Source organism: Acomys minous (genome assembly GCF_964271855.1).
Source record: "Acomys minous genome assembly, chromosome: 20".
NCBI lineage: Eukaryota > Metazoa > Chordata > Mammalia > Rodentia > Muridae > Acomys > Acomys minous.
This window is the reverse complement of record NC_140502.1, coordinates 2,974,513-2,999,399: the sequence shown is the minus strand read 5'-3', so window position 1 is coordinate 2,999,399 and position 24,887 is coordinate 2,974,513. Positions and strand designations below refer to the sequence as shown.

Sequence of the window (24,887 nt, the reverse complement as noted above, 5' to 3'; positions counted from 1 at the left end):
TTTTTCTCCTCTCCTGTTCAGCACCACCCCCTTCTCTTCCTCCTCCTCATCTTACCTTCTCCTCTTTCTCTTCCCCTGCCCTTCCATAAAGTTTGGAAGGTTCCTGAGTTACAAAACCCCGAACTCACACTAAAACATGGATATAAATTTATGAGACAGGATATTTTTTTTAAATGCACTTTAATGCACCAACTAGTTGGGTGTTATTTATATACTGGTTTGGAGATACTGATTTCATTAAGTAAAAGAAAGAAAGAAAGAAAGAAAGAAAGAAAGAAAGAAAGAAAAGAAAGAAGTTGGAATCTATTAGTATATACACGCCAATCAAAATTGTAAATGGTTTGGAACTGTGAAACCTTGCTTTGGTGTCTTTAAACTGGCTAGGAAGGTTTCATTATGATCTTCCAAATAATGGTCACGCGAGGCCTTGGTAAGGGCTGATGGGGTCCTGGCTGACTGTGTGAGGGTGGCTGGAGGCTGAGTGAGGAGAGTGGTGTTGACTGGGTGCCCAGTGAGGTCTGGGTTACACCTGACTGGGTGCCAGACTGTTACTTAGTGCTTTCTCTACATATTACAAGGGCCTGGCAAGTACAAGGTAAAATCTCCCTGAGCCTGAAGACTGGTTTAGTACAGATTTGGCCAGGGCTGGTTGAGAACAGACCGAGTACTAGGTAAGGCCCTGCAGAGGACTAGGTTATAGCTAAGAGGACTAGGTTATAGCTAAGAGGACCAGGTTATAGCTAAGTGAAGGCTGGCTGAATAGTGGACCAGGGTTGGCTGGGGGCTCGGTCAGAGCTGTCTCATCCTGACGCAGTGTTAGATTCCATGCTTAGGTGTGATGCAGAGAGAGCAGGGATGAGCTCCTCTCGGCTTCGGGTGAGTGTGTTCTCTTCAGAGTTTCCTGTGGTGGTAAGACAGGGATTCTTTGTGTGTGGGGGGGTGTGCAAGTTTCGAGACATAGTTTCTCTATTAGCTGTCCTAGGGTCACTTTGTAGACCAGGCTGGCCTCGAACTCACAGCGATCCGCCTGCCTCTGCCTCCTAAGTGCTGGGATTAAAGGCGAGTGCCACCATGCCCAGCTGAGACAAGGACTCTTGAGACACACTTATATCCTTGGATTTCTGCTCTGCAAAGTGGGAGTAGAGCCCTGTGAAGAGATTTTTCCAGCAGGATAGGGGTCCTTCTGGCTCCTCTGCCCAACACAGCTGTTGTCCAGGAAGTCAGTAGAAAGTTCTGCTTAAGGTGATTCTTGGCTCACGGTAAATTCTTTTTTTTTGGGTGGGGGGGGGTTTGTTGTTGTTGTTGTTGTTTGTTTGTTTGTTTGAGACAGGGTTTCTCTGTGTGGCCTTGGCTATCCTGAACTCACTTTGTAGACCAGGCTGGCCTCGAACTCACAGCAATCTGCCTGCCTCTGCCTCCCAAGTGCTGGGATTAAAAGGCGTGCACCACCACGCCCAGCTGGCTCATGGTAAATTCTTAATTAAGTACTGTCAACAGAACTATTTGAAACCCACCTGAAGTCACTAAGGATAGTTTGAGTTGCCAGGTGGTTAGGAGGGCACAGACATAAGATCTTCTTGTCTGGAGAGATGCAACTCATGCAGGTGGCCTCGGCCTGTAAAGCTACGTGAGAGGTCGACGGCAAGAGAGGAGGGGGGGGCGGAGGGAGGGAGGGAGAGATGTGCAAAAATCATGCTAAATTCCTTATTTCACCAGAACGTAGAGTGTGGAGACATCCCATCCGTTGTGTCATCCCTGAGATTAAAGGAGGTCACTTTCAGAGAGATGGTGAAATGTCCTCCTAGGGGCTGTGGGATGATCTGGATTTTGGGGGACAGGCAGACAGATAGGAGGACACGAAGAGGTCAGCATTGTATGTGAAGTAGAAGAGGCAGCATAAGTCAAGGCAAGACGAAGGATCTTTGTTAAAGTGTAGCTGAGCTTGTGTAACAGGACAGCGGAAGAGAAAAGCTGGAAGACAACGATGCGTACAGCTCAGCATCCGCCTAGAATCCCGAAGTGAGGCATTGAGAAGATGGACCAACAGTAGGGCACTTACCTAGAGCGAGGGACTGAGGGATGTGGCTCAACGGTAGATCGTATGTCCGGTATGCACAAGCCCCATGTTCCAGCTCTAGAGAAAAAGAAAAATCCTGAAAGGAGCTTGATCATATGGGGCCCTGGATGTTGCTGGACACCTTTAAATGCCCCTTTGTGCTCTGTAACAAAGGCCATCTTGATCATGCAAAGAAGTGAAGGCTGTGACTCTGACACATTTGTTTTAGTAGGTTCTTATTATCTAACCTAAGCATTTGCAATATTTAATTGTGTACATTTCATTTTGTATGGATGGATGATGGATGGATGGGTGGGTGGATGGATGATGGATGAATGGATGGACAGATGATGGATGGTGGATGGATGGATTGATGGATAGATGGATGATGGATGGATGATGGATGGATAGATGATGGATGGATAGATGGTGGATGGATGGATGGATAAATGATGGATGGTGGATGGATGGACAGATGATGGATGGTGGATGGATGGATTGATGGATAGATGATGGATGGATGGATAAATGACGGATGGTGGATGGTGGATGGATGGATGGATGGATGATGGATGGATGGTGGATGATGATGAATGGATGGATGATGGATTGATGATAGATTAATGGATGGTGGATGGTGGATGGATGGACAGATGCGTGAACAAATAGGATCAACAGATGATAAGTAGATGGATGGATTGATAGGTGAATGAATCAACCAATGAGTGAATGGGGGATGGATGAATGGGCAAGTGAATGTGGGAATGGACAAATGTGTCCATCAGTTGCCTTCTTTTTCATGTCAACCTCAGATGCTGGGCATTGCATCCCTTCAGTCTCAGGCCTTGGGAGGCAGAGGCAGAGGCAGGCGGATCTCTGTAAATTTGAGGCCAGCCTGGTCTACAAAGCGAGTCCAGGACAGCCAAGGCTACACAGAGAAACCCTGTCTTGAAAAACAAGAAAGAAAGATAGAAAGAAAGAAAGAAAGAAAGAAAGAAAGAAAGAAAAAGCAGATACAGCTCTTTAGATGTTAGGGAGAAAAGCCAGTGAGAATTGAGCTGTACACAGAAAACCATTTGAAAATGACCATCTCAAGGACTGGACCCCAATTCCCCGACCCATTGCTCAGTTGTCAGCTGTGCTTTTCTTGAGATTTAAGACCGTCAAGTGTGTGGGCAGCCGAGCTGCCTCTTTGAAGACCACAAGTCACCCCATACAAAGCATTCTGGTTTGCCTCCACAGGCTCGCATACACCGGCTGCCAGTGTGTGGGGCACAGAGTCCTGATGAGCACTGGCCACTCTGCATAGCAGAAGGGCAGCCATTGCAGGAACACCCAACCCTCTTCTGTTCCACCAGGAGAGAATTCTTCCTTCCATAGGGAGTTGCCCGAGGCGGTCCGCTCCAGCACACATTAGGATAAAGATCCTCACTTGTAAAGAAAAAGAGGATGAAGGACATAGGCATAGAGCTGAGAGTCTGCACCTGGGTTCCACTCCAGGTGGGAAGGAGACTCTAAACCAACCACGTTGAGTCCGGAAAGAGGCAGCAAGGACCTTGCATGCCTCTGTCCTTTCTTGATACACCTTATCCTGATACCAGCAGCCACACAAGCTGGTAGACCATCGCTGGCCACCAGGTCTAACCAAATGGCATTGCCCCTCCCCTCCCCACAGTGCAGGCTGGCTACACCATGGCTCTTCTGTGTCAGGTGTATTCAAGTGCTTCTGTGGGACGCAGGTAAGGATACGGATACCTTAAAGAGCCAATGCCAGGGCACAGCACTGTGACTCAGATGTCGGGTAGACTGTGGGCTGGACGCTAAGGACAAAGGTCACACAGATGGTCCCTAACCTGAGTGTTCACTCACTGGCCCGTTATCTAAACATTTGCCAGAGGCGGTTAGTTGCCTTTTCCACCTTTTCCATGCGAGGTGATCTTTGCGCAGGGTGGGTTTCCAGACTCTTCCTGCCGTACCCCCCCCCCCCTTGCAGAAGCTTATGAAGATTCCTCTCTTCTTGAGGCATCGAGGCTGCCTGCCCTTTTGGATCTTGGAGAACCTCCCAACTGCCTGATCCCCTCTTTCTCTTATTCCTCTGCCCTAGTCGGGGAGGGAGGTCATCTGAGTAGAGGCTGCTGATGCTGTCACTACGGGCAGGAGTCTAGAGACACAAGCTTGAACCATGGGGGGGGGGGGCTCTGCATGTGACTCCACAGCTCCTGCTCCCCTGTCGGAATATTATTCTGAATGATTTTAATGTGTGTTAATTACCCTCAATAATGGGTTTCTCTGTGGCGTTTTTACATGTCTGTATAACGCACTCTTATCACATCCACTCTCTCTTGTCCATCCTCCCCGGTCCATACTGGTCGCTTTCCTCCTCTCTAATTGTTCCTCTTAAACTTTCCTCTCCATTCCCCACCCCCCACCCCCCCCTTACAGTCTTAAGACCCTGCATTTGAGAGAAAGCATGCAGTGTTTATCTTTCTGAGTCTGGCTTATAACACTTAACACAATGAACACCGGTTCCGCACACTTTCCTGAAAATGACATAATTTCTTTCTTCGTGGCTGAATAATACTCTGCGCTCCTTTCCCCACACACTTGTCGCCAGGCACCTGGGCCGATCCCCCAACTTGGCGCTGTGACAGGTGCTGCGGGCAGCAGAGGCATGCTGGGGTCTCTGTGGTTTGCTGACCTTGTCGTCGACAACTCTGGAGAACTCAGGAGGTAGCCTCTTGTATTCCAGCACATCTTGGGGGGGGGGGGGTGGCAGCTCTTGGCCTGGATGCAATCTCTGAGGCAGCAGGGCGGGGGGATTCTCCTCCATGGGAGGGTGACTTCAGAGCAGAGCTGTCCCTGCTCCGCCCAGCATCAGCGGGCTGGAATGACCGCCACCACCTCCTGTCACCCTGGCTGTGCCACCGTGACATGGCCTTATACACACCGCCTTCTCCTGCCAATCAGCTCTGCCTCTCCCAGCCTGGGAACAGCCCTGCTCTGTTAGCACAGTGGTTCCCCAAACGAATGAGCCTTCACCGGGCCTATTACATCAAATTAACATGTACAAAATTAATATTCCTGACCTTGCTAGTGGGGAAAGCCATCAATCTAAGGGAGCTTGTCACCCCAGTGTGCCCAGCCTTCTAGAGAAGGCCTCTCCACCCTGGAAAGTCAGACCATGCCCTTCCCTCAGGCCTGGCTGGGGACTCTGGGATATTTCTCCAGTTTTCTGGGGACCTTCACAGGCAGCGGTGGTGCGTACGAGGGCCCTGGCCCAACTGATGTCGTCCTCCCTTTGTCTTCAGTGACTGTGACTTCCGTTATCTGTAACAGCTTCTAGATGTCTTCATGTGACTCTGCATTTCCGGGGGGGGGGGTAGATGGGGGACACCTGTGCTCTCTGTTGAACTGTGACCTTCTGGGTCCCAAGCATAAACTCTCCTTCTCCAGAACCATTTGTTTTTCTTTCCCTGTTGCCTATTTAGTAACCAGGCAAATGGCCGACATGTCGTCTCATTCGCTTAACATTACCGAGGACATGTTTACCGGGCCCACTTCTGTTTTACTCTCTCTTTGTTTTTGCCACCTCTTCACTATTTTTCCCCCAGTGTTGGGGATTCCTGCATACTAAAAAAGCTCTCTACCACTGAGCCACACCCCAGCCCCTCACTGGGGGATTCTAGGCAGGAGCTCTACCACTGAGCCACACGCCAGCCCCTCACTGGGGGATTCTAGGCAGGGGCTCTACCACTGAGCCACACCCCAGCCCCTCACTGGGGGATTCTAGGCAGGGGCTCTACCACTGAGCCACACCCCAGCCCCTCACTGGGGGATTCTAGGCTGGTGCTCTACCACTGAGCCACACCCTCAGCCCCTCACTGGGGGATTCTAGGCAGGGGCTCTACCACTGAGCCACACCCCAGCCCCTCACTGGGGGATTCTAGGCAGGGGCTCTACCACTGAGCCACACCCCAGCCCCTCACTTGGGGATTCTAGGCAGGGGCTCTACCACTGAGTCACACCCCAGCCCCTCACTGGGGGATTCTAGGCAGGGGCTCTACCACTGAGTCACACCCCAGCCCCTCACTGGGGGATTCTAGGCAGGTGCTCTGTCACTGAGGCACACTCCAGCCCCTCACTGGGGGATTCTAGGCAGGGGCTCTACCACTGAGCCATACCCCAGCCCCTCACTGGGGGATTCTAGGCAGGGGCTCTACCACTGAGCCACACCCCAGCCCCTCACTGGAGGATTCTAGGCAGGGGCTCTACCACTGAGCCACACCCCAGCCCCTCACTGGGGGATTCTAGGCAGGGGCTCTACCACTGAGCTACACCCCAGCCCCTCACTGGGGGATTCTAGGCAGGGGCTCTACCACTGAGCCACACCCCAGTTCCATTCCACTTTACAATTGATGCTTTGATCCCTCTCCCAGTCAACAGATAGGAGGAAGTCCCTCTGCAATGAGTGTCAAGGGCCTGGGATTACGAAGGTGGTGGTGGGGGAGGTTAGTGTTTGGCCAGTGCTAACCTAGCACTGAATAATTAGCTCTCGCTTCTTGTATCTCCAAAGCTCTTGGGTCTGGGGGTTCTTCAGACATCTGAGGAAAGTTCTTGAGTCCCAAGTCAGCCTGCAACAGATACTCTAAATGCTCTGGTTCCTGAGGGGTCATCATGAAGTACTTTCATGCGATAGAGCCCTGTGTGAAGATAACTCAGAGTGACCCAGCCTCTGTACTTTCCTCAGCAGGCTTCACTAGGCACAAATTCTTACATCGACTGCATCTAACCATGTGGCTTGTCCTGGTTAGATTTAGTTGGGAATTTCTGAGGACTTTGAACTCTTGTTCCCCACCCCCACCCCACCCCAGCCCCCATCCCTAGACAGGGAGGTGACTCATGAGTAGGAGCTGAGCTGACAAGAGGGCTGGACTCAGCTTGCAGGATGTGGCCTGGCCGGCAGATGACGGCTGAAGGGCCACTGGAGGCCACCATGGTCTGCGTGTTCAAATGGGGCTTCTTGAAATGCTGACTGACCCCCAGCCAAGGACACACAGGAAGTTCTTTTGTAATTCCCAAGTAGTGCTGCTGTTGGGTAGAGCCGAACTTGGCCGTTGCTACAGGCCTTCCTTCCCAGAAGTCCCAGAGACAGGGGCTGGGGTCACGGGAGTGCACGTGTGGGGCCGATGCCTCCTTCCTCATCCTTTGTTCTCTGCCTTTCTTCTTCATGGCTTCCACCTTCATCCTGTATTTTTCCCTTGGGGCAAAGCGAGCCTGAATGGTGGCTTTGAGAGACTCCCATGCAAGGCTCTACAGGAGGTATCCTGAGCCCGGAGCCAGTGCGGGACTAGCCCGATACTGGACGCTTTCATGGACAGCAAACCCCTGGGCACTCGGTATACCTTTATTTGAAGAGGCCCTTTAGCTTGGAAAAGCACCAACGCTCATGCATCATAAAGTCTTTGGTGGGACCCAGGTGATGACTTCGGCCAATAGTCTGCCCGCTCTCTCTTGTCAATGATGAAGAACCTCAGAGGTTAGACAGCAACCACGTGACCAGCCTTGGGCAGAAAAGGCACCTGAGAGCCAGGCCCTCCGCCGCTGTGACTTGGCATGGCTTCACAGAAGAAAATGAGGTACGGAAATGCCATGCACAAGGGGCCGCTCCTCCCTGTGGCCTGGGCTTTTCAGCATTTCTCGTACGTCTTTGCGGGAGCTCCGGCTCTGGTGGGAGCCCTGGGGAGAGGTACCCCGTAGGCATGCCTCTCTCCTTGTCCACTCTGGGGCGGTGGGAAGACTTGGAGGTGCGTGGAGGCGTTGACATTGGCTTGAAGTTTGATTCGTTGTCTGGAACATAGGCTTGTACGAGTCCTGGAGAGCTCCGGAGGTGTCCAGTTTTAGGCATGTCCCTGGCATCTTCTGGAAGGTTTCCTGACTCCCCAACATGATCATAGTTAGAGGACAGGTTTGTTGAGGCCAGCATGGCTTCCTTTATCGTCGCTAGCTATCAGAATGCCTTCTTCGCTCAGGCTGGCCTAGGTAAGTCTCCGAGCATTTCTTTCCACCTCTTTAGCTTGAGCCCCCTTGTGGCCTCGCATCCTCGTCCCCGGTCCTGGGCAATGATGTGTGGGACATGCTATCTCAACTTAACCAAGAAGCCCGCCATTGGCCTTCTCACTGAGAAGCATCCACGGGAAGGGAATCCGTCAAGCGCTGTTTCCAGTTCCTAGAGTCACAGCCTCAAGTTTAGCCTAAAACATGCTCATACGGGCAGCGCAACTTGTAATAGTTTCTACGAGCAGGGTACAGCTACTCTCCCTCTCTCTCTTCCCAGCCATGACCCTCCCTCCCCCCCCCCCACCATCTACCCACAGCCTCCATGGCCTGAGTGAGTGCCCAGACTCAAGCCGTTGCCTCTTGACCTTGAGGGCAGAGCTGGCTAACAGTGTGATGGCGTCATTCCCACTTCCTCGAGAAAGGCATCCCAGTGTCCACTCACCTTGCTATTTCTGTCGGTACGAAATGCATTAATTTCCTCTTTACCTAGAGGTGGAGTTTAGCCAAGGATGATAAATAATTATTGAGAGCATCCCTGCCTCATGGCCTTCTCGCGGCTATGGGCAGCCCTTGGACACGTCTACCCATCCCTCAGCCCTCCTGGAGGGGGAAGGCATGGGGTCCTATCGGAGTATCCTGTTCTGCATTCCAGAAGACACTTACGCTTTCACATCCAGACCCAGGATGAGGCTCTCAGGGTCAGAAATGGCACCATGTAATTATTTGGAAATGGGGGTCCTTGGGGGGGTTGGTAAAAAGAAAAAAAAAAGAAAAAAGAAAAACCCTAGAGATTGCTTGCTTCTTACCTTCCCATGACCTTTGGAAAGATCAGAGGCAAGGAATGTGAGACCCTCCTGTCCAGTCTGCACCGTAGGCTGGGGTCTTTGTTTCCTTTGTGGGCTGCCCTTCCAGGACTGCTGGGTAATTGGATTTTAAAAGATGCGTTTGTAAGCCTCTTTCTCAGGAATGTCCGTTCGTTTCCCTGTGTCCCATTTGGTTCTGCTTGGCTGGGTTCTCCCTGTTTGACCCAGCACTCAAGTGCCTGGCGTCTTTTCACACCGCGGTTTTGTTCATGGAGTGGTTGGAGTGGGAGTCGGATACAGGTCAGGAAAAAGGCATGGCAGCTTGGGGCTACCCGCCCTCAGGAAGAGAGACTCTCAACAGAGTGACTTGGGAAGAAATGAAATACTGGCACCCCACCCCCTGCCTGCACCTCACTTGTAAGTCTCTGGGGAGTTGGGACGGAGGCCTCTTCCCCCATCGCTCGGTCTAGCTGCGTCTACTGTTGGAGCTGGCCGCAGAGTGCAGCCTTATTTACCAAGCAGAAAGGCAAGATGATGCAGCCATGTCAGTCACACTCAGAGAGCAGATCCAGAAAGGACTTTAGTGCCACACTCTTAGCGCACCTCCATCCTCGGATGGGCTTGAATTGCTGACCCACCTGAGCTAGTTAGCTACCGCGGGACTAAGAAGAAGCCAACTGTAGTGTCTGTTCATGCCTCCTGCGGGTATAGGTTGAGCGGCCACCATGGACCTGAGGCATGGTTGGCCAATGATTTGAAGGTGCCCCCCCCCCGTAGATTTATAGTTTGACCTTTGATCCTTGTGGATCTCATACGTTTGATGTTTGACCCTTCGTGTGACAATGTGAGAAGTGCTGAGACCACTAAGATGTGTGCTTGGAGGGATGCGGTCTGTAGGTTCGCCCCCAGATCAAATCAAGGAACGTCTCCTGGACCTTGCAGTAGGCCTCGCGGGAGTGGGTACAGAAAGAGCACGCTGGGCCCTGAGGTCCTCTGCTGCCGTGTTCTGAGACGTGGCCCCCCCTGCCCCCACCCCACACAGATGTTTGCTATTAGCCACGGAGTCCTCGAAAAGCCAGCGATGGGCAGTTTAGGGCATCCCTTTCTTCAACACATTAGCTTGCCCTTGAGTACTTTTTCTTTTGGTTTTGTGTTTAATTAATTTATTAATTGACTTACTTTACATCCAGATCGAAGCTTCTCCTTCCTCTCCTCCTCCCTGTCCCTTCCTCTCCCCCTCTCCCCCGATCCTCCTGTCTCCCCCTTTTAGTTAAGCAACAGAAAGCTGACCAGCACAGCCAGACCCTAGGGCCATGTAGCAGACATCTGGGGGTATAGGGGCACGATCCTGTCCACATTTAGTTAGCCCCTGGTGATGGACCAGTGACATCAGCATGAACTGAAGGGGAAAAAGCTAGTTCTTTCTTCCCTCCCAAGAAATGGGCTTCCCCCTGTGGTCCTGGGGAAGGGCTTGTTCACTCCTCACAACCCCAGCTCCTCCTCACAACCCCAGCTCCTCCTCACAACCCCAGCTCCTCCTCACAACCCCAGCTCCTCCTCACAACCCCAGCTCCTCCTCACAACCCCAGCTCCTCCTCACAACCCCAGCTCCTCCTCACAACCCCAGCTTCTCCTCACAACCCCAGCTTCTCCTCACAACCCCAGCTCCTCCTCACAACCCCAGCTCCTCCTACTCCTGGTCTCCAGCCTATTGGGCAGCAAGGAGCTGGGGGGTGGGAGGGGCAGGTGTCTGGGAATGAGAGATCCTGCCTCATCCTCGAGGCCCAGAAGAGCTGGAAGGAAACCAAAGCAAAGTAGGGCGGGTCCTAGGTTTACTCTGAGGATTTGGGGCTTTTGTCTGGAGCCAGTCTTGAGGGTATCCCCTCCATGGAAGTGACTGGCTGTCCACTGTTCTGTAGCGGTCTCGGCGCTTTGTGTTTGTACTAGACTGAAGGATGTGGCGTGCAGAGGGAGACAGGCTAGTGTCTTCCTTCACCAGGCTAGGATGGGAAGGGGCAGAGGCAGGTCCAGTGCCATTGCCAGGCTGTTAATAGCACCCTGTGCAGCTGGCGGTGACCTCAGGCCAACCTCTTCCCCAGTGAGACCCTGAGTAAGACCAGGCCTGGGATGCAGGGACTCAGATAATGATGCACATAAAGTTATGTACCGACAGAAGAGTCAAGTGAGCGTGCAAGAGAGTGGCAGGAAGTTCTTACGGCTGTCGTTCCTTGTCCTGTCGGGTGCCGGGCTGCACCAGCGTGTGAGCCTAGGGGTCCACACAGTGACTGAAGCCACCAGCATCCTTACCTGGCTTCCTGTATCTAGGGTGCAACCAGAGACTTTGCAAGTTTGATTTCATGCAAAGAGGAAAAGGCAAAGGTACGGCATAGTGCTACAAACCTGAAGTTCCAACACCCAGGAGGCTGAGGATCCTCAGTAGGAAGCAGCTTGCATGACATAGCAAGACCCTATGCTTTAAAAAAAAAAATTTAAAGGAAAAAAAGGGTTGAAAAGGCTATTTGGCCATTAAGAGCTCCAGATTCAACCCTCGGCTCACAACCACACATAACTCCAGTTCCGGTGGAGCTAATGTCCTCTTCTGGCATCCACAAACACAAAGCATGCATGTGGTACGTAGACATGGGTAGGAAACACACACACACACACACACACACACACACACACACACACACAGCGAACGAGAAATACATTAAAAAAGAAAAAATACTTAGAGTGATATTTTTTCCCCTGCGTCTGCAAGACCCTGGGTTTGATGACTCCCAACACAAAGGGAACACTGGACTAGATCAAGTGTAAGATTTGATTTATATTTTTTAAAAATTCTGTGTGTGCGTGTGCACGCATGTGTGCCTGCAGCTGCCCACAGACAACAGAGCTGTCTGGGTCCTCAGGAGCTGGAGTTACAGGTGGTTCCGAGTTGCCTGCTGTGGGTACTGGGAACTGAACTCAGGTCCCCTCGAAGGGCAGCGCTCACTCCTGTAACTACGGAGCCGTTTCTTCAACCGCCCCCCCCCCCGAGACTCTGCTTAGTGATGTGCCAGACAGGACATAGGAACACCTCGACTCTTGGTCCTTTGCTCACGAAAAGTCATAAAACATGAGCATGGAGAAAAGGAGGAGACATATTGTATACACACATAGGGAAACCAAGGCTGCTTCTCTTGGGATGACAGCTTCCTGGTTTGTGGAGTGAATGGGTTTTCTCTTCCCTCCATTTCTCCCCCCACACCCTGCCCTCCTCCCCCCCTCCCCCCCCCCCCGCCCGTCACTCCTCTGACGTATGTCTGTCTGCTTTCTTCTTAAGTTTGTCTGTTCCTTTGTTTGTTTGAGACAGGACCCAAATAGGACAGGCTGACCTTGAACTTGGTATGTGGCTGAGGATTTTGAACACCTGGTCCTCCAGCCTCCCACGTCTTGAGAGCTGAGACCGTAGGTGTGTGCCAGCGTGCTTCGCTCTCGAAGTGTTAAAAATCAAGAGCCTGTGACGTCCGTTCTTAGACGGAGGAGGAGTGTGGTGGTTTGCGCAGCACAGAGCGGTGCCTGTTCCTGGGCGTCCGTTCTAACAGGGAGAACCCATGGTTGGCATCTTTGGCTCAGTGTAAGGAAACTTCCCACTGTTGGGTCTGAACCCATTGGTCTTTTTCAGCTAGGTAGTAAGCTTCCTGACGCAAAAGTGTGCCGACATGCATAGAAGGAGCCTCAGGAATCTGGACAAGGCTGCCGCTAGCGTGTGGGGGAGGCCAGCTTTCCCAAGAGCCCAGACTTTCCTGGCATGAGTGCTTGCTCCTTTTCCTCCGGGCCAGATTTTGCTCCCACCAGGGAGTGTGGCCATGCCTCCTTGTCCACACTAACGTCTTACATCATGTCCGTTAAGATAGACAGTGTCCTCAGATGGCACCTGATACTGCTGCCCATCTCTTAAAAGCGTATTAGAGTCTGTTGGGGATGAGACAGGAGCTGGACCCATCAGTGATGACGTATATGTGAACAGGACTTCAGATGGCCGTGCACGGAGCGATGTGCCCACGGTGCGGATGTGCCCACGGAGGGCTTGGGAGCCGGGTTGCCCATTTTCTCTTCTCTACCTCACCATGGTCCTGTAGACACCCCCGTGTGTGTGCTGCTGGCTTCTGGTTCCCTGATATCCTATAGTGATTGCTGCCTGTGAATTATTCTCCGCCCCCCCCCATTCTTAATTCTGCACAAGCTCCAGAGGGGGGAACAACGGGTCAGCGTGTGGTGGTCAGTGCTCTGGTGCAAGAAGAAGGGCCCGTCCACAACACAGGGGTTTGGGTTGCAATATTCATTTTATTTCTCCACGTTGGGCAGAAATCCCCAGCCTGAACAATCTAATGGCGGAAGGGTTTATCTCAGCTCCCTGTTTCAAGGATATTTCCATATCCTTCCTGGAGGCAAGAATGGAGTCCGCTCATGTAGTGCCAGGCAAGAAGCAGAATGCTCAGGCCAGAAACCAAAATGGTCTTTTACCTTCCAAACCTGGTCCCAGGAACCTAGTTTGCAGGCGAGCTTACAGTCTCGGGCCACGAGTCCCTAAAGCAGAAGCGCCATCAAAGCGCCAAGTTTGTTGTTGTTGTTGTTGTTTGTTTGTTTTGTTTTGTTTTGTTTTTGGAGACAGGGTCTCTCTGTGTGTGGCCCTGGCTGTCCTGAAACTCACTCTGTACACCAGGCTGGCCTCAAACTCACAGCCATCCACCTGCCTCTGCCTCCCTAAGTGCTGGGATTAAAGGCGTGCGCCACCAACCGCCCGGTTTAGGACCAAGTTTTGAAAATACTTTATTCTGTCAAGGATATTGCACATTGAGATCCTGAGAGCATCTGTCCTTGTCTGTGTGTGGGCTCTGCTCCCCCTTAGGCCGCTGGCAGCAGCACAGGCCATGTGTCCTTCCTATTCCAGATTGCACAGCGGAGTCTCTTCCTTAGTGCTTGGGGCCACCCACTGAGTTTCCAGAGAAGGAAATCCAGGTTACCCTTTATAGCTGCCCTCTGAAGGGAGGACCCACTCGGTGCCACAGCATCCGTTGTGCTGTCTGCACAGCCCTCGTCAGTCGGCCCCAGACTCTGACACTTGGTCCCTTGCCTCCAGCCCAACCTTCCTCCAGATTGGCTCTCCGGAGGCATTTCTGAGTTGAGACTTCTAGAATGTTCTGCAGATTGGGGAAAGTTATGAGGGGGATAGTTACCGACTTTGCCTGTCTCTGTTCTGACTCAGGGTTCATGTTCTTCGCTGGATCTGCAGGCAGAGTCTCCCTCAGGCTACGTGATGACCCCTGAACTTTCCGTCAGTGCGTGGCCTCAGGGTCCAGGCTCACCACAGCATCATGCTCAGTGGTCATTTCTCTTTACTGTTTTCTTGCTTGCTTGCTTCTATTTTCTGTTTTCTCCTTCCTTTCTTCCTCCTCCTTCTTCTTCTTTTTGTTTTGTTTTGCTTTGTTTTGTTTGTTCTTTGAGACAGGGTTCCTCTGGGTAGCCTTGGCTATCCTGGACTCGCTTTGTAGATCAGGATGGCCTCTAACTCACAGCGATCCACCTGCCTCTGCCTCCCGAGTGCTGGGATTAAAGGCGTGCACCACCGTGCCCGGCTTCTTTTCCGTTCCTTGTTGATACAGATCTCCCTATGGGATCCTCTTGCCTCTGCCCCCTGGATGCTAGGATGGGTGACAGGTGTAGGCCACCGTTCTCAGCTCTTCTGGACATTTCTAAAGGGTGTCGTTTGACTCACATTCAAGTTTCTTGCTTCCTACTGTGCATTTAAAGGGCAGTGTCCTGTTCTAGAACCTGGGATACCGTTCCCATGCAAGATCTCACCATCATCGAACATAACCCTCCCCTGTGGTTCAGTTTAGGAATTGTGGTGCTCGGAATAAATGCAGATTTGATGGTGCCGTAGGAGCAATGCTGCAGGAGTTGGGTGGGGTAGCTGTATGGTTTTCAATGAGCCAAATTCATTAAAAAATATTTTTTAAAAAATTTATGATATAAAATTCACCTGCAACAAATCTCCTCTTGTTTGTTCTACAAACAAGATTCATCTTTTGTTTCTAAGAACGTTGTTTTTTTGTTTTTTTTTTTTAATCACTTTAACAATTACCAGTGCCATATCCCTGCCCCTCACTTAGCCTTGGCTATTTGAAGCTGACTTATAAAGACCTCATCAGGTCGGCTGGTGGCCTAGAACTAACTGTGTAGAACAGGCTGGCCCCAAACCCACCCTGCTGCCTCTGCCTCCCCGGTGCAGCAGTTAACAAGTGTGTGTCACACACCCGTATGCACTTTAGTTCCCCATAGGAAAAAAAACACCCCAGCAGAGCCCACTCCCCCTTTCTCCTGTAGCTTAGAGCTGTTGCTCATGCAGGGTTGGTCACGTCCGAGCATAGATAAGACCACTGGGGTATAGTGTAAGGAAAATGGAAACATTGTAGCACAGTGTTGCGCTGGCTGCCACAGGTGGGCCCAGGGCTCTGGGCCTTGTGTAGGGGTGGGGGTTCTTCCGTGACTCCCAGCTGCTGGGCTCTGCTGTCCACCTGCTCAGGAATGGCTGCCGCCTCTCCATTCCCCAGTCCGAGGCCTCCAGAAAGACAGATTCCCTGTAGGATACCCATGGAGCCTGTGCTGAGTAAATATTGACAAAGTAGTCTAAAGAGCAAACACTTTGACATTTGTAAGGTCCACAGCAGGTCTTGTATATATTTATACAGCAGGAGTGAGCTCTGCATACCGATTTCCCTGAACCTGCTCTCATATAATTCCACACGATGGTGAGGGTGTGGGGGGGCATGGGGGGTGGCTGAGCATGTGGGAACAGGGCCAGCACTGGGTGGTAGCACCACTCCCTGTCTTCTGTCCCACCCAGAAGGCTTCAGGCACCGCCCCTAGTAAGAATCTTACTCTGGTTTTCTTCTTCTTCTTCTTCTTCTTCTTCTTCTTCTTCTTCTTCTTCTTCTTCTTCTTCTTCTTCTTCTTCTTCTTCTTCCTCTTTTTCTTTTTCTTTTTCTTCTTCTTCCTCCTTTTTTCTTTTTCTTCTTCTTCTTCTTAAAAGACCTACTTTTCTAGGAAAATGAAAAGAAGGAGGGAAAATTAAAAAAACCTCACAACCTTTGGTTTTAATGTATTATAATTGACGAACTTTCTTTTTACTTGGTAAAAATTTTATTGATGTTTTCGTACTTTATATTTATTAAAGACTGAGCCTCAAAAAATGTAATGAGTGGGGGGTGGGAAAGCTTGCTTAATTTAAATTGTGAGTCTGTCTGTTAAGGAATGCATTAGAGGCAGGAGAAGCATAAGACATATTAATTGACAGACAGGAACTGCTGTCTCTGAGGTTGATACAAGTAATTTATTACTTTAGAAGTGAATGCCACCTCCAGAACGTGCTTCATTAATTTCAAATTTAGTTTTAATTTCAAGCTGTTGCCCCTTGAGAAGAATAAGGTGGCAAATTATGTTTGAAGAGCAGATTTTTTTTCTTTTTTTGCTCCAAAGAAACATCACATTTTAACTATTTAATTTTACAAATAAGTGTGCCCATGTTGTTTGCCACCTCCCCGAGAGCCAAGAACGCACTCTAGGTACAACCCACACTTGCTCACTGATGTCCTTTTTCTTTTTTCTCTCTTTCTCTCCTCTTTGTCTTCTTCGTTCGTCCTTGCTTGTGGTCATGGCAGCCTACGTGTCCGACGAGCTGAAGGCGGCTGCCTTGGTACAGGACGACCTGGAAACCGAGGAGCGAGCGGCCGATGGAGAACCCTCAGCCAAGTACATGTGCCCGGAGAAGGAGCTCAGCAAAGCCTGCCCCAGCTACCAGAACTCGCCCGCTGCTGAGTTCTCCAGCCATGAAATGGACAGTGAATCCCACATCAGCGAGACCAGCGACCGCATGGCTGACTTTGAAAGCAGTTCCATCAAGAACGAGGAGGAGACCAAGGAGGTCCAGGGGCCGCTGGAGGACACCGCCGTGTCGGACAGCCTCGAGCAGATGAAAGCCGTGTACAACAACTTCCTGTCCAATTCCTATTGGTCCAACCTCAACCTCAACCTGCACCAGCCCTCCTCAGAGAACCACGGAGGCGGCAGCGGCGGAGGTGGCGGAGGTGGCAGCAGCAGCAGCAGCAGCAGTAGCAGCAGTAGCTGCGGCAGTGGGAGCTTTGACTGGCACCAGAGCGCCATGGCGAAGACCCTGCAGCAGGTGTCGCAGAGCCGCATGCTGCCCGAGCCCAGCCTGTTCAGCACCGTGCAGCTGTACCGCCAGAGCAGCAAGCTGTACGGCTCCATCTTCACCGGGGCCAGCAAGTTCCGCTGCAAAGACTGCAGCGCCGCCTACGATACCCTGGTGGAGCTGACGGTGCACATGAACGAGACGGGCCACTATCGCGATGACAACCATGAGTCGGACAGCAACAACCCAAAGCGCTGGTCCAAGCCTCGCAAGCGGTCTCTGCTGGAAATGGAAGGGAAGGAAGACGCCCAGAAAGTGCTGAAGTGCATGTACTGCGGCCACTCCTTCGAGTCCCTCCAAGACCTGAGCGTCCACATGATCAAAACTAAACACTACCAAAAAGTGCCTCTCAAGGAACCTGTCACCCCTGTCGCAGCCAAAATCATCCCTGCGGCTCGGAAGAAACCGTCTCTGGAGCTGGAGCTGCCTAGCTCCCCTGACTCCACGGGCGGGACCCCCAAAGCCACTCTCTCCGACACCAGCGATGCTTTGCAGAAGAACTCCAACCCTTACATCACGCCAAATAACCGGTATGGCCACCAGAACGGCGCCAGCTACGCGTGGCACTTCGAGGCCCGCAAGTCTCAGATCCTCAAGTGCATGGAGTGCGGCAGCTCCCACGACACTCTCCAGGAGCTCACGGCCCACATGATGGTCACCGGCCACTTCATCAAGGTCACAAACTCGGCCATGAAGAAGGGTAAGCCCCTCATGGAGACGCCCGTCACGCCCACCATCACCACCTTGGTGGACGAGAAGGTGCAGTCCGTGCCGCTGGCAGCCACCACCTTCACGTCCCCCTCCAACACACCCACCAGTGTGTCCCCAAAGCTGACTGTGGAGGTCAAAAAGGAAGTGGACAAGGAGAGAGCGGCCATGGACGAGAAACCCAAGGAGAAGGACAAGACCAGCGAGGAGGAGGAGAAATACGATATTTCTTCCAAGTACCACTATTTGACTGAAAACGACTTGGAGGAGAGCCCTAAGGGGGGACTCGATATCCTTAAATCCCTCGAAAACACGGTGACGTCCGCCATCAACAAGGCTCAGAATGGCACTCCCAGCTGGGGGGGCTATCCCAGCATCCACGCCGCCTACCAGCTCCCCAACATGATGAAGTTGTCCCTGGGGTCCTCGGGGAAGAGCACACCCCTGAAGCCCATGTTCGGTAACAGCGACATCGTGTCTCCCACCAAAACCCAGACCCTGGTCTCTCCTCCGCCCAGCAGCCAGACCTCCCCCATGCCCAAGACAAACTTCCACGCCATGGAGGAACTGGTGAAAAAAGTCACGGAGAAAGTCACCAAGGTGGAAGAGAAGATGAAAGAGCCTGAAGGCAAGCTGTCGCCGCCCAAGCGGGCCACGCCGTCCCCGTGCGGCAGCGAGCAGAGCGAGCCCGTCAAGATGGAAGCCTCCAGCGACGGTGCCTTCAAGAGCCAGGAGAACAGCCCCAGCCCACCAAGGGATGCCTGCAAAGAGGTGAGCCCCGCCGCAGAGCCAGTGGAGAACGGCAAGGAGCTGGTTAAGCCTCTGAGCGGAGGTCTCAGCGGGAGCACTGCCATCATCACGGACCACCCCCCAGAGCAGCCCTTCGTGAACCCCCTGAGTGCCCTGCAGTCGGTCATGAACATCCACCTGGGCAAGGCGGCCAAGCCCTCCCTCCCTGCCCTGGACCCCATGAGCATGCTCTTTAAGATGAGCAACAGTCTGGCGGAGAAGGCAGCCGTGGCAACGCCATCGCCTCTTCAGGCCAAGAAGGCGGAGCATCTGGACCGCTACTTCTACCACGCCAACAACGACCAGCCCATTGACCTCACAAAGGGAAAGAGTGACAAAGGTTGCTCTTTAGGTTCAGGGCTTTTGTCACCCACGTCCACATCCCCAGCAACCTCCTCATCCACGGCGACGACGGCCAAGACATCCGCTGTCGTGTCGTTCATCTCAAACTCGCCGCTGCGCGAAAACGCCTTGTCAGATATATCGGACATGTTGAAGAACCTGACGGAGAGCCACACCTCCAAATCCTCCACCCCTTCCAGCATCTCGGAGAAGTCGGACGTTGACGGGGCCACCCTGGAAGAGGCCGAGGAGTCGACGCCGGCGCAGAAGAGGAAAGGCCGCCAGTCAAATTGGAATCCCCAGCACCTGCTGATCCTGCAGGCCCAGTTTGCGGCCAGCCTCCGGCAGACGTCGGAGGGCAAGTACGTCATGGCAGATCTGAGCCCCCAGGAGCGCATGCACATCTCCAGGTTCACCGGGCTCTCCATGACCACCATCAGCCACTGGCTGGCCAACGTGAAATACCAGCTCCGGAGGACAGGTGGGACGAAGTTCCTCAAAAACTTGGACACCGGCCACCCCGTGTTCTTTTGTAACGACTGCGCGTCGCAAATCAGGACTCCTTCCACGTACATCGGCCACCTAGAGTCACATCTGGGCTTCCGGCTGCGGGACCTATCCAAACTGTCCACCGAACAGATTAACAATCAGATAGCACAAACCAAGTCGCCGTCGGAAAAACTGGTGACGTCCTCCCCGGAGGAGGACCTGGGGACCTCCTATCAGTGCAAGCTTTGCAATCGGACCTTTGCGAGCAAGCATGCTGTCAAACTTCACCTCAGCAAAACGCACGGGAAGTCTCCAGAAGACCACCTTCTGTTTGTTTCGGAGCTGGAGAAGCAGTAGCCTTGACTCCCAGGGCGGACATGACTGGCGGGAAACGCTGAAGGCACCTTCAGGCTCCTCTCGCCTTGTCCTCCTCGGCACATGGCGAAGAGGACTGTTCTGGGCTGGAGTGTTCGGTAGGACTGTACAGTGTTCAATAGAGAGAGGCGCATATAATCAGCTGTTGTTACTGGTAAAATGACGAAGGTTAAAACGCAGTGCTAAGTGTTTGGAACTCTGTATAAATGGGATTTAATTGTGAGCATCACCCCCGCCCTCCCCCCCCCCCATGCTTCAAGCTGCATGCATTAACAGACAGTTTAATTAAGCATTTGTAACGGAACCAGGCACACTTTTTTATTCCACGAAACTTGGGTGTGCTGGCATTCCTCACCCTTTCATCTTTAGCCCTCTGAGTACTACGAAGCACTTTTGCATTAATTTGGTTTAAAAAAAAAAGATAAATAATAAAACAAAATAATAATGAATAATAATAATGTTATGAAACTCTGTTTTTAAACTCCTTACCAGCTTAGTTATAAGGAATAACAGGCACCTCCATTTATGCAGGTCTGCAGGGGTTTAACACGCCTTGAAAATTTAAAAGAATATTATTTTCACATTGAAACATAGATGTATATATTGTATAGATTTCAAACTCTTATGGAAAAATGTGACTGGTTAACTGACCCTTTTTTCTTGCATTTATAACAAGTGTTTTATGTACCTACTATACCCTGGGCACAAGCCATGCCTCTGTATAGTGTATATTTCCTTATCTTTTCTTTTTTTTTTAAAAAAAAGGTTATTGTTGTTTTTTTTTTACATGCAAACGTTGTAAATTATACAGAAAATACCACAGATAGCATTTATAAAGTATACAGAAGCATTATCTCAAAGCAAGGTATGATGTTTGTTTTACTATACGGCACATCTATATTGATAGAGGGTTCATGTTTAAATTATACATATTTATTAGCGTTCTATTATCATTTGTTTCGAGGCCAGGAAATCCATCCCTGGCAGGCATCATAACTATTTTGCACATGGTTCTTAAAGGTATTTATTAGAAATTAAAGGATGCTCAAAGTAAACTCAGTGCTCAAAGGGTTAAATCTATTCGAAAAGGATTAAAAAAAAAAAGATTAAAAAAAAATAATGAACAACTTGTACTGTATTTCCTGAACATTGATAAAGCCTTTAAAATGTTTGTACTGTAATCCTTTGCTTAAACGTCCTGAGGCGTTCTGTGGGGACAACCTTTCACTTATTTATAAGCCCTCTCTGTTGCTAGTTCATGATGTGGAATGCTTTTTTTTTTCTTTCCTTCCTTCCTTCCTTTCTTTTTCTTTCTTTCTTTCTTTCTTTTTTTTTCTTTAAATTTCAGTCGGTAACTTTGTTTTGTTCTTCCTAATTATTCTCCCAAGATCCCACACTGCAGTTTTATCTTGAGGCGTATGAAAGGTAACCCAGGGTTACCAGCTCGCCGAGCCATTCTGTTCTCCCTTTCTGGCAGTTAATTTGCAGAAATAACTGACAGCTGCCACCGTACGAGAACCTATGTATAAAATATTGGCATGTAAGCACCACAGACACCGTTACGCACCCTGTGCCCGGTTTTGTTGTTGACAATGGCACACCATGATGTGACTCTTCATACAACCCCCTTTTTTTCTACGGCAGCATTAAAATTGTCTTTTTGCTATAATTTTGTGTTGCGTTCACAATTATGTCTGAGATGTGCTACGACTAACGAGCACATTAAAATTAAATTGTACGCGATCTGTTTACGACTGACTCGGTTGCTGTGTCTGCCAGGTGCTGGCAGTTGGAGGCTTCGCGCAAATCAGGGGAGTCCCAGTGAACTTCAGTGCTCATGAGGAAAGTGGGGAGAGGCTTGCAGAGCATTCCCCCCCCCCCCGCCCCCCAAGGGACAAAACTTGGAAAGAAATCTAGCCAATGGGGCTAGAACCTCTAGGGGCAAGGAACATCAGAGCCAAATCTCCACCGTCGGAACGTCCTTTGGGTCACACTGGACAGCTGTCCTGGGTGGGTCTGGTCTCCCTTCTCGATGCCCTCCATAGTGTTCCCAGGCTGAAGGGGGAGGTTTCTAGAAGACTCTACACACGATGGTTCATTCTTGGTAACTTAAGGTTTTCAAAGAGCGGAAAGCAGAGGGGAACCGGAAATCCAGACTTTGGGGTCACCTGCCCCTTCTCAAGAGAAAGCAGCCAGAGGTAACCAGGTTGGGGAGAGGGCGGGAGGAGACCGAGCCTATCCGTGGTGGGGCGGGGGCGGGGGTGGGGGTGGGAGAGGTGGGGGGGGCGGGGTGGCGCGTGTAGGCAGGAAGCGTTTATATGATAATCACAAGCTTTTATTGGCCCTGGCAAATCACTCCCAACAAAATGCTGAGAACGTCGCGCAACACTGTAAAATACCTTTATTACTATGTTCAAACTAGCCTTGCAGTCAAGGCTGAATCGGATCTCCTAACCTAGAATTATACAAATGAGGAGCGTGATACATCCGTGTAATACATAAAGCACCTCAACTTGAAGGGGGAAGAAAAGAGATACTCTTTTATTAAAAATTTAAATTAAGCCCTTTCAAAAATGTTCAGCAACACGCCCACGGGGGGGAAGGTTCTTCCTCTGCTCCCCCATCCCCCCTTTCCATCAAGGCAAGTCCAAATGTGCCATCTACTCTGTTTTCCCTCAGTAATCTCTCCCTTCCCACCCACCCCCTTCTCTTTTTCTGGTTTCAGAAAGAACTCCACTGGACTTTAGCACGGGGCTTCTGGCATGTAGTGACACAGGCGCTCTACTGCAGCCTCGTGGCTTGGGCACACAGGTGGGACTCAAGCCTCAGAGTCCAAGGTCTGCCCCACTCCGCGCCTCCAGCACGGCCGGCCCCGTGTCTTTCCCGTTAGCGCCTGCGCGAGGGACGCGAACGTTCTCCCAGGGTACCTGCCACTGTCCTAGAACCTGGCTTAGGAGACAGAGGGCACCGCCCCGCCCCCCCCCCGCCCCCCACCGCATCCCCACTGCGTCTTCTGCATCTTTGCATCCTGAAGCCCAGATTTCTACTCTTGAATTTTTCACAGGTTAAATATAGCGTCAGTTTATTAGAATCCAAAGTCCTGCATCTAACAGATTACACTGACAACACTCTCGTCATCACCAGGGCCCATGTGGCTTGAAGGGAGAGGGGATTTGTGCGAGTGATGGTGGAGCCCCCCCCTTACCCCCCCCCACCCCCTCACAGTTGTGAAGGGCCCAACGCTCTGCGTCTCCTCCTTCCCCTCCCCCAAGATTATTATCAGGGATGTTCAGTTTAGGGGTGGGGAGGGGGGAGACGTGGAAGTTGTTAGTCAAGGTAGGTAGTGAGTGACACACTCAGTTGGCATCTTGGACTCAGCCCACTGGTACTGACGGAAACCCACAGTGAATTCTACTAAGTTAGTGCATTACATTGAATGTAAACCTCTCTTTGCAAAAGAGAGAGTCTACTTAACATTGGGAGGTGGGCCACTTCCGCCCCCCCTCCCCCATCACCAAACCCTGGCCTGGCAACAGGGTTAGGCAACATGCACGAAGAATTTCAGATCATAGCTCGTTACAGCCCCCAAATGAAAGCGGACCATCGAAAGCGAACGCAGTCGGGTCTGCTGTTGCCCACACAGTCTATGGCTGATGTGAATAGAAAAGGGGGGGGGCGGGGTAACTGGTGGGACTGGTGCCTGAGTAGGTCTGCAAGCAGATCCTGGAAGGAGAGTAGATGTGCCGAGGGAGGGGCCTTTAATCCCAGGTGCATAGGTGACCCCTGACCTCACCCACCCACGCTCAGCCTCACTGTAGTACCATGGTCTGTCTTCCAGCCGTCGCATTTATGCGGTGTCTTAAAATAACATTTGTGATAAATGTGCAATTTAACTAATTTATGGTGCTATGATGTGCTCAGGGCTACATGCAAGATGAAAATCTTAAATGGAGCTTGAACAGCTCAATTCACAACAAGGAATCAATATGCCACATCTTTAGCTATTCGCTGCAGTCAACATTTAGCAAAAAAAAAAAATATCAAGGATGTATCTTTTAAATTTTAGGCAGCAAGAACTCTATAATTAAACAAAATCTTACGTGAAAGTAAGAGCGTTCGTGGTGAGGACCTATCTCTATTCACTTTTCATTCTGCAAAAGGAATATATATATCGCCATAGGGCAGCACTTCCCTGAGCGCCCTGCATTCAGTAGGAGGAGCTCAGGTGAGAGCCTTTGCGTCCCATGGAGCCTTCCCCATCAGAGCCAGATCACTGCAGGTTGGTAGGCTTCACTGCCCCTAGCCTCTGCAGTGTGACAATGTGTGTCAAGGCACACAGAAATTCAGAAGGCCTATTCGCTGCCCAGCTCCATTTTGAGGGAACCTCCATGAAGAGAGATGACACAGGAGCGGATGGAAAATGACTGTGGGTTCCAGAAACTTTCCAGTTACCTAATTTTTTTTAAAAAAAGAGAAAATTAAATGATTTTTTTTTCAAATTCATCTGCACAGTTCCAGGCATAGGAACGCTATAATGGTGCTTTATTCTGTTGATAATTTAGGACAGAAACAACACTGTGTTACAGGAAGCAATCATAAAAATGAAAACAGCGAACCCCAACACTGTTCTTTAATAATAAATACTTTAACTTTAAAATAATAGCTATTATCTTTTCAGCTAATGGAGAAATTATCATTTTCACTCCACTGGAGGGTTTTTCTTCGGGTAATAGAAACACTAACCTCCTTTCTCCTTAGGGATTTATTAGAAAGCACATGTAATCTTTGGCAGAGGCAACCAGGAAGCACACACTTTGGAGGCAGCGCGTCACCGGACGCTTTAGTGCCTGCAGCAGATTCGAGAAAACGCCAAAGAGATGCTCAGTGCCTGCCTTTGCCACACGCTGCTGGACTTACACAAAACGTGGGGTGACTAGTTTTCCCTTCGCTGGAGGGGCAGGCAGCAGGTGCTCCGTCCACCTCAGGAAAATGCTAGCCTCCCCACGTCCAG

General features: G+C 50.9%; 1 protein-coding gene across 2 annotated transcripts in view; it reads left to right on the top strand.

Annotated features, from left to right (window-relative positions):
- TSHZ3 (teashirt zinc finger homeobox 3) overlaps positions 1–21,627 on the top strand; it is an 82,671-nt gene extending 61,044 nt beyond the window's left edge. For both annotated transcript variants that reach the window (XM_084770798.1, XM_084770799.1), the window contains exon 3: positions 16,623–21,627. In XM_084770798.1, coding sequence (XP_084626924.1) covers positions 16,623–19,858 — 3,236 coding nt within the window. In that variant the 3' untranslated portion in view covers positions 19,859–21,627. The remainder of the gene's footprint in view (positions 1–16,622) is intronic.
- The last annotated feature ends 3,260 nt before the right edge of the window (positions 21,628–24,887 follow it).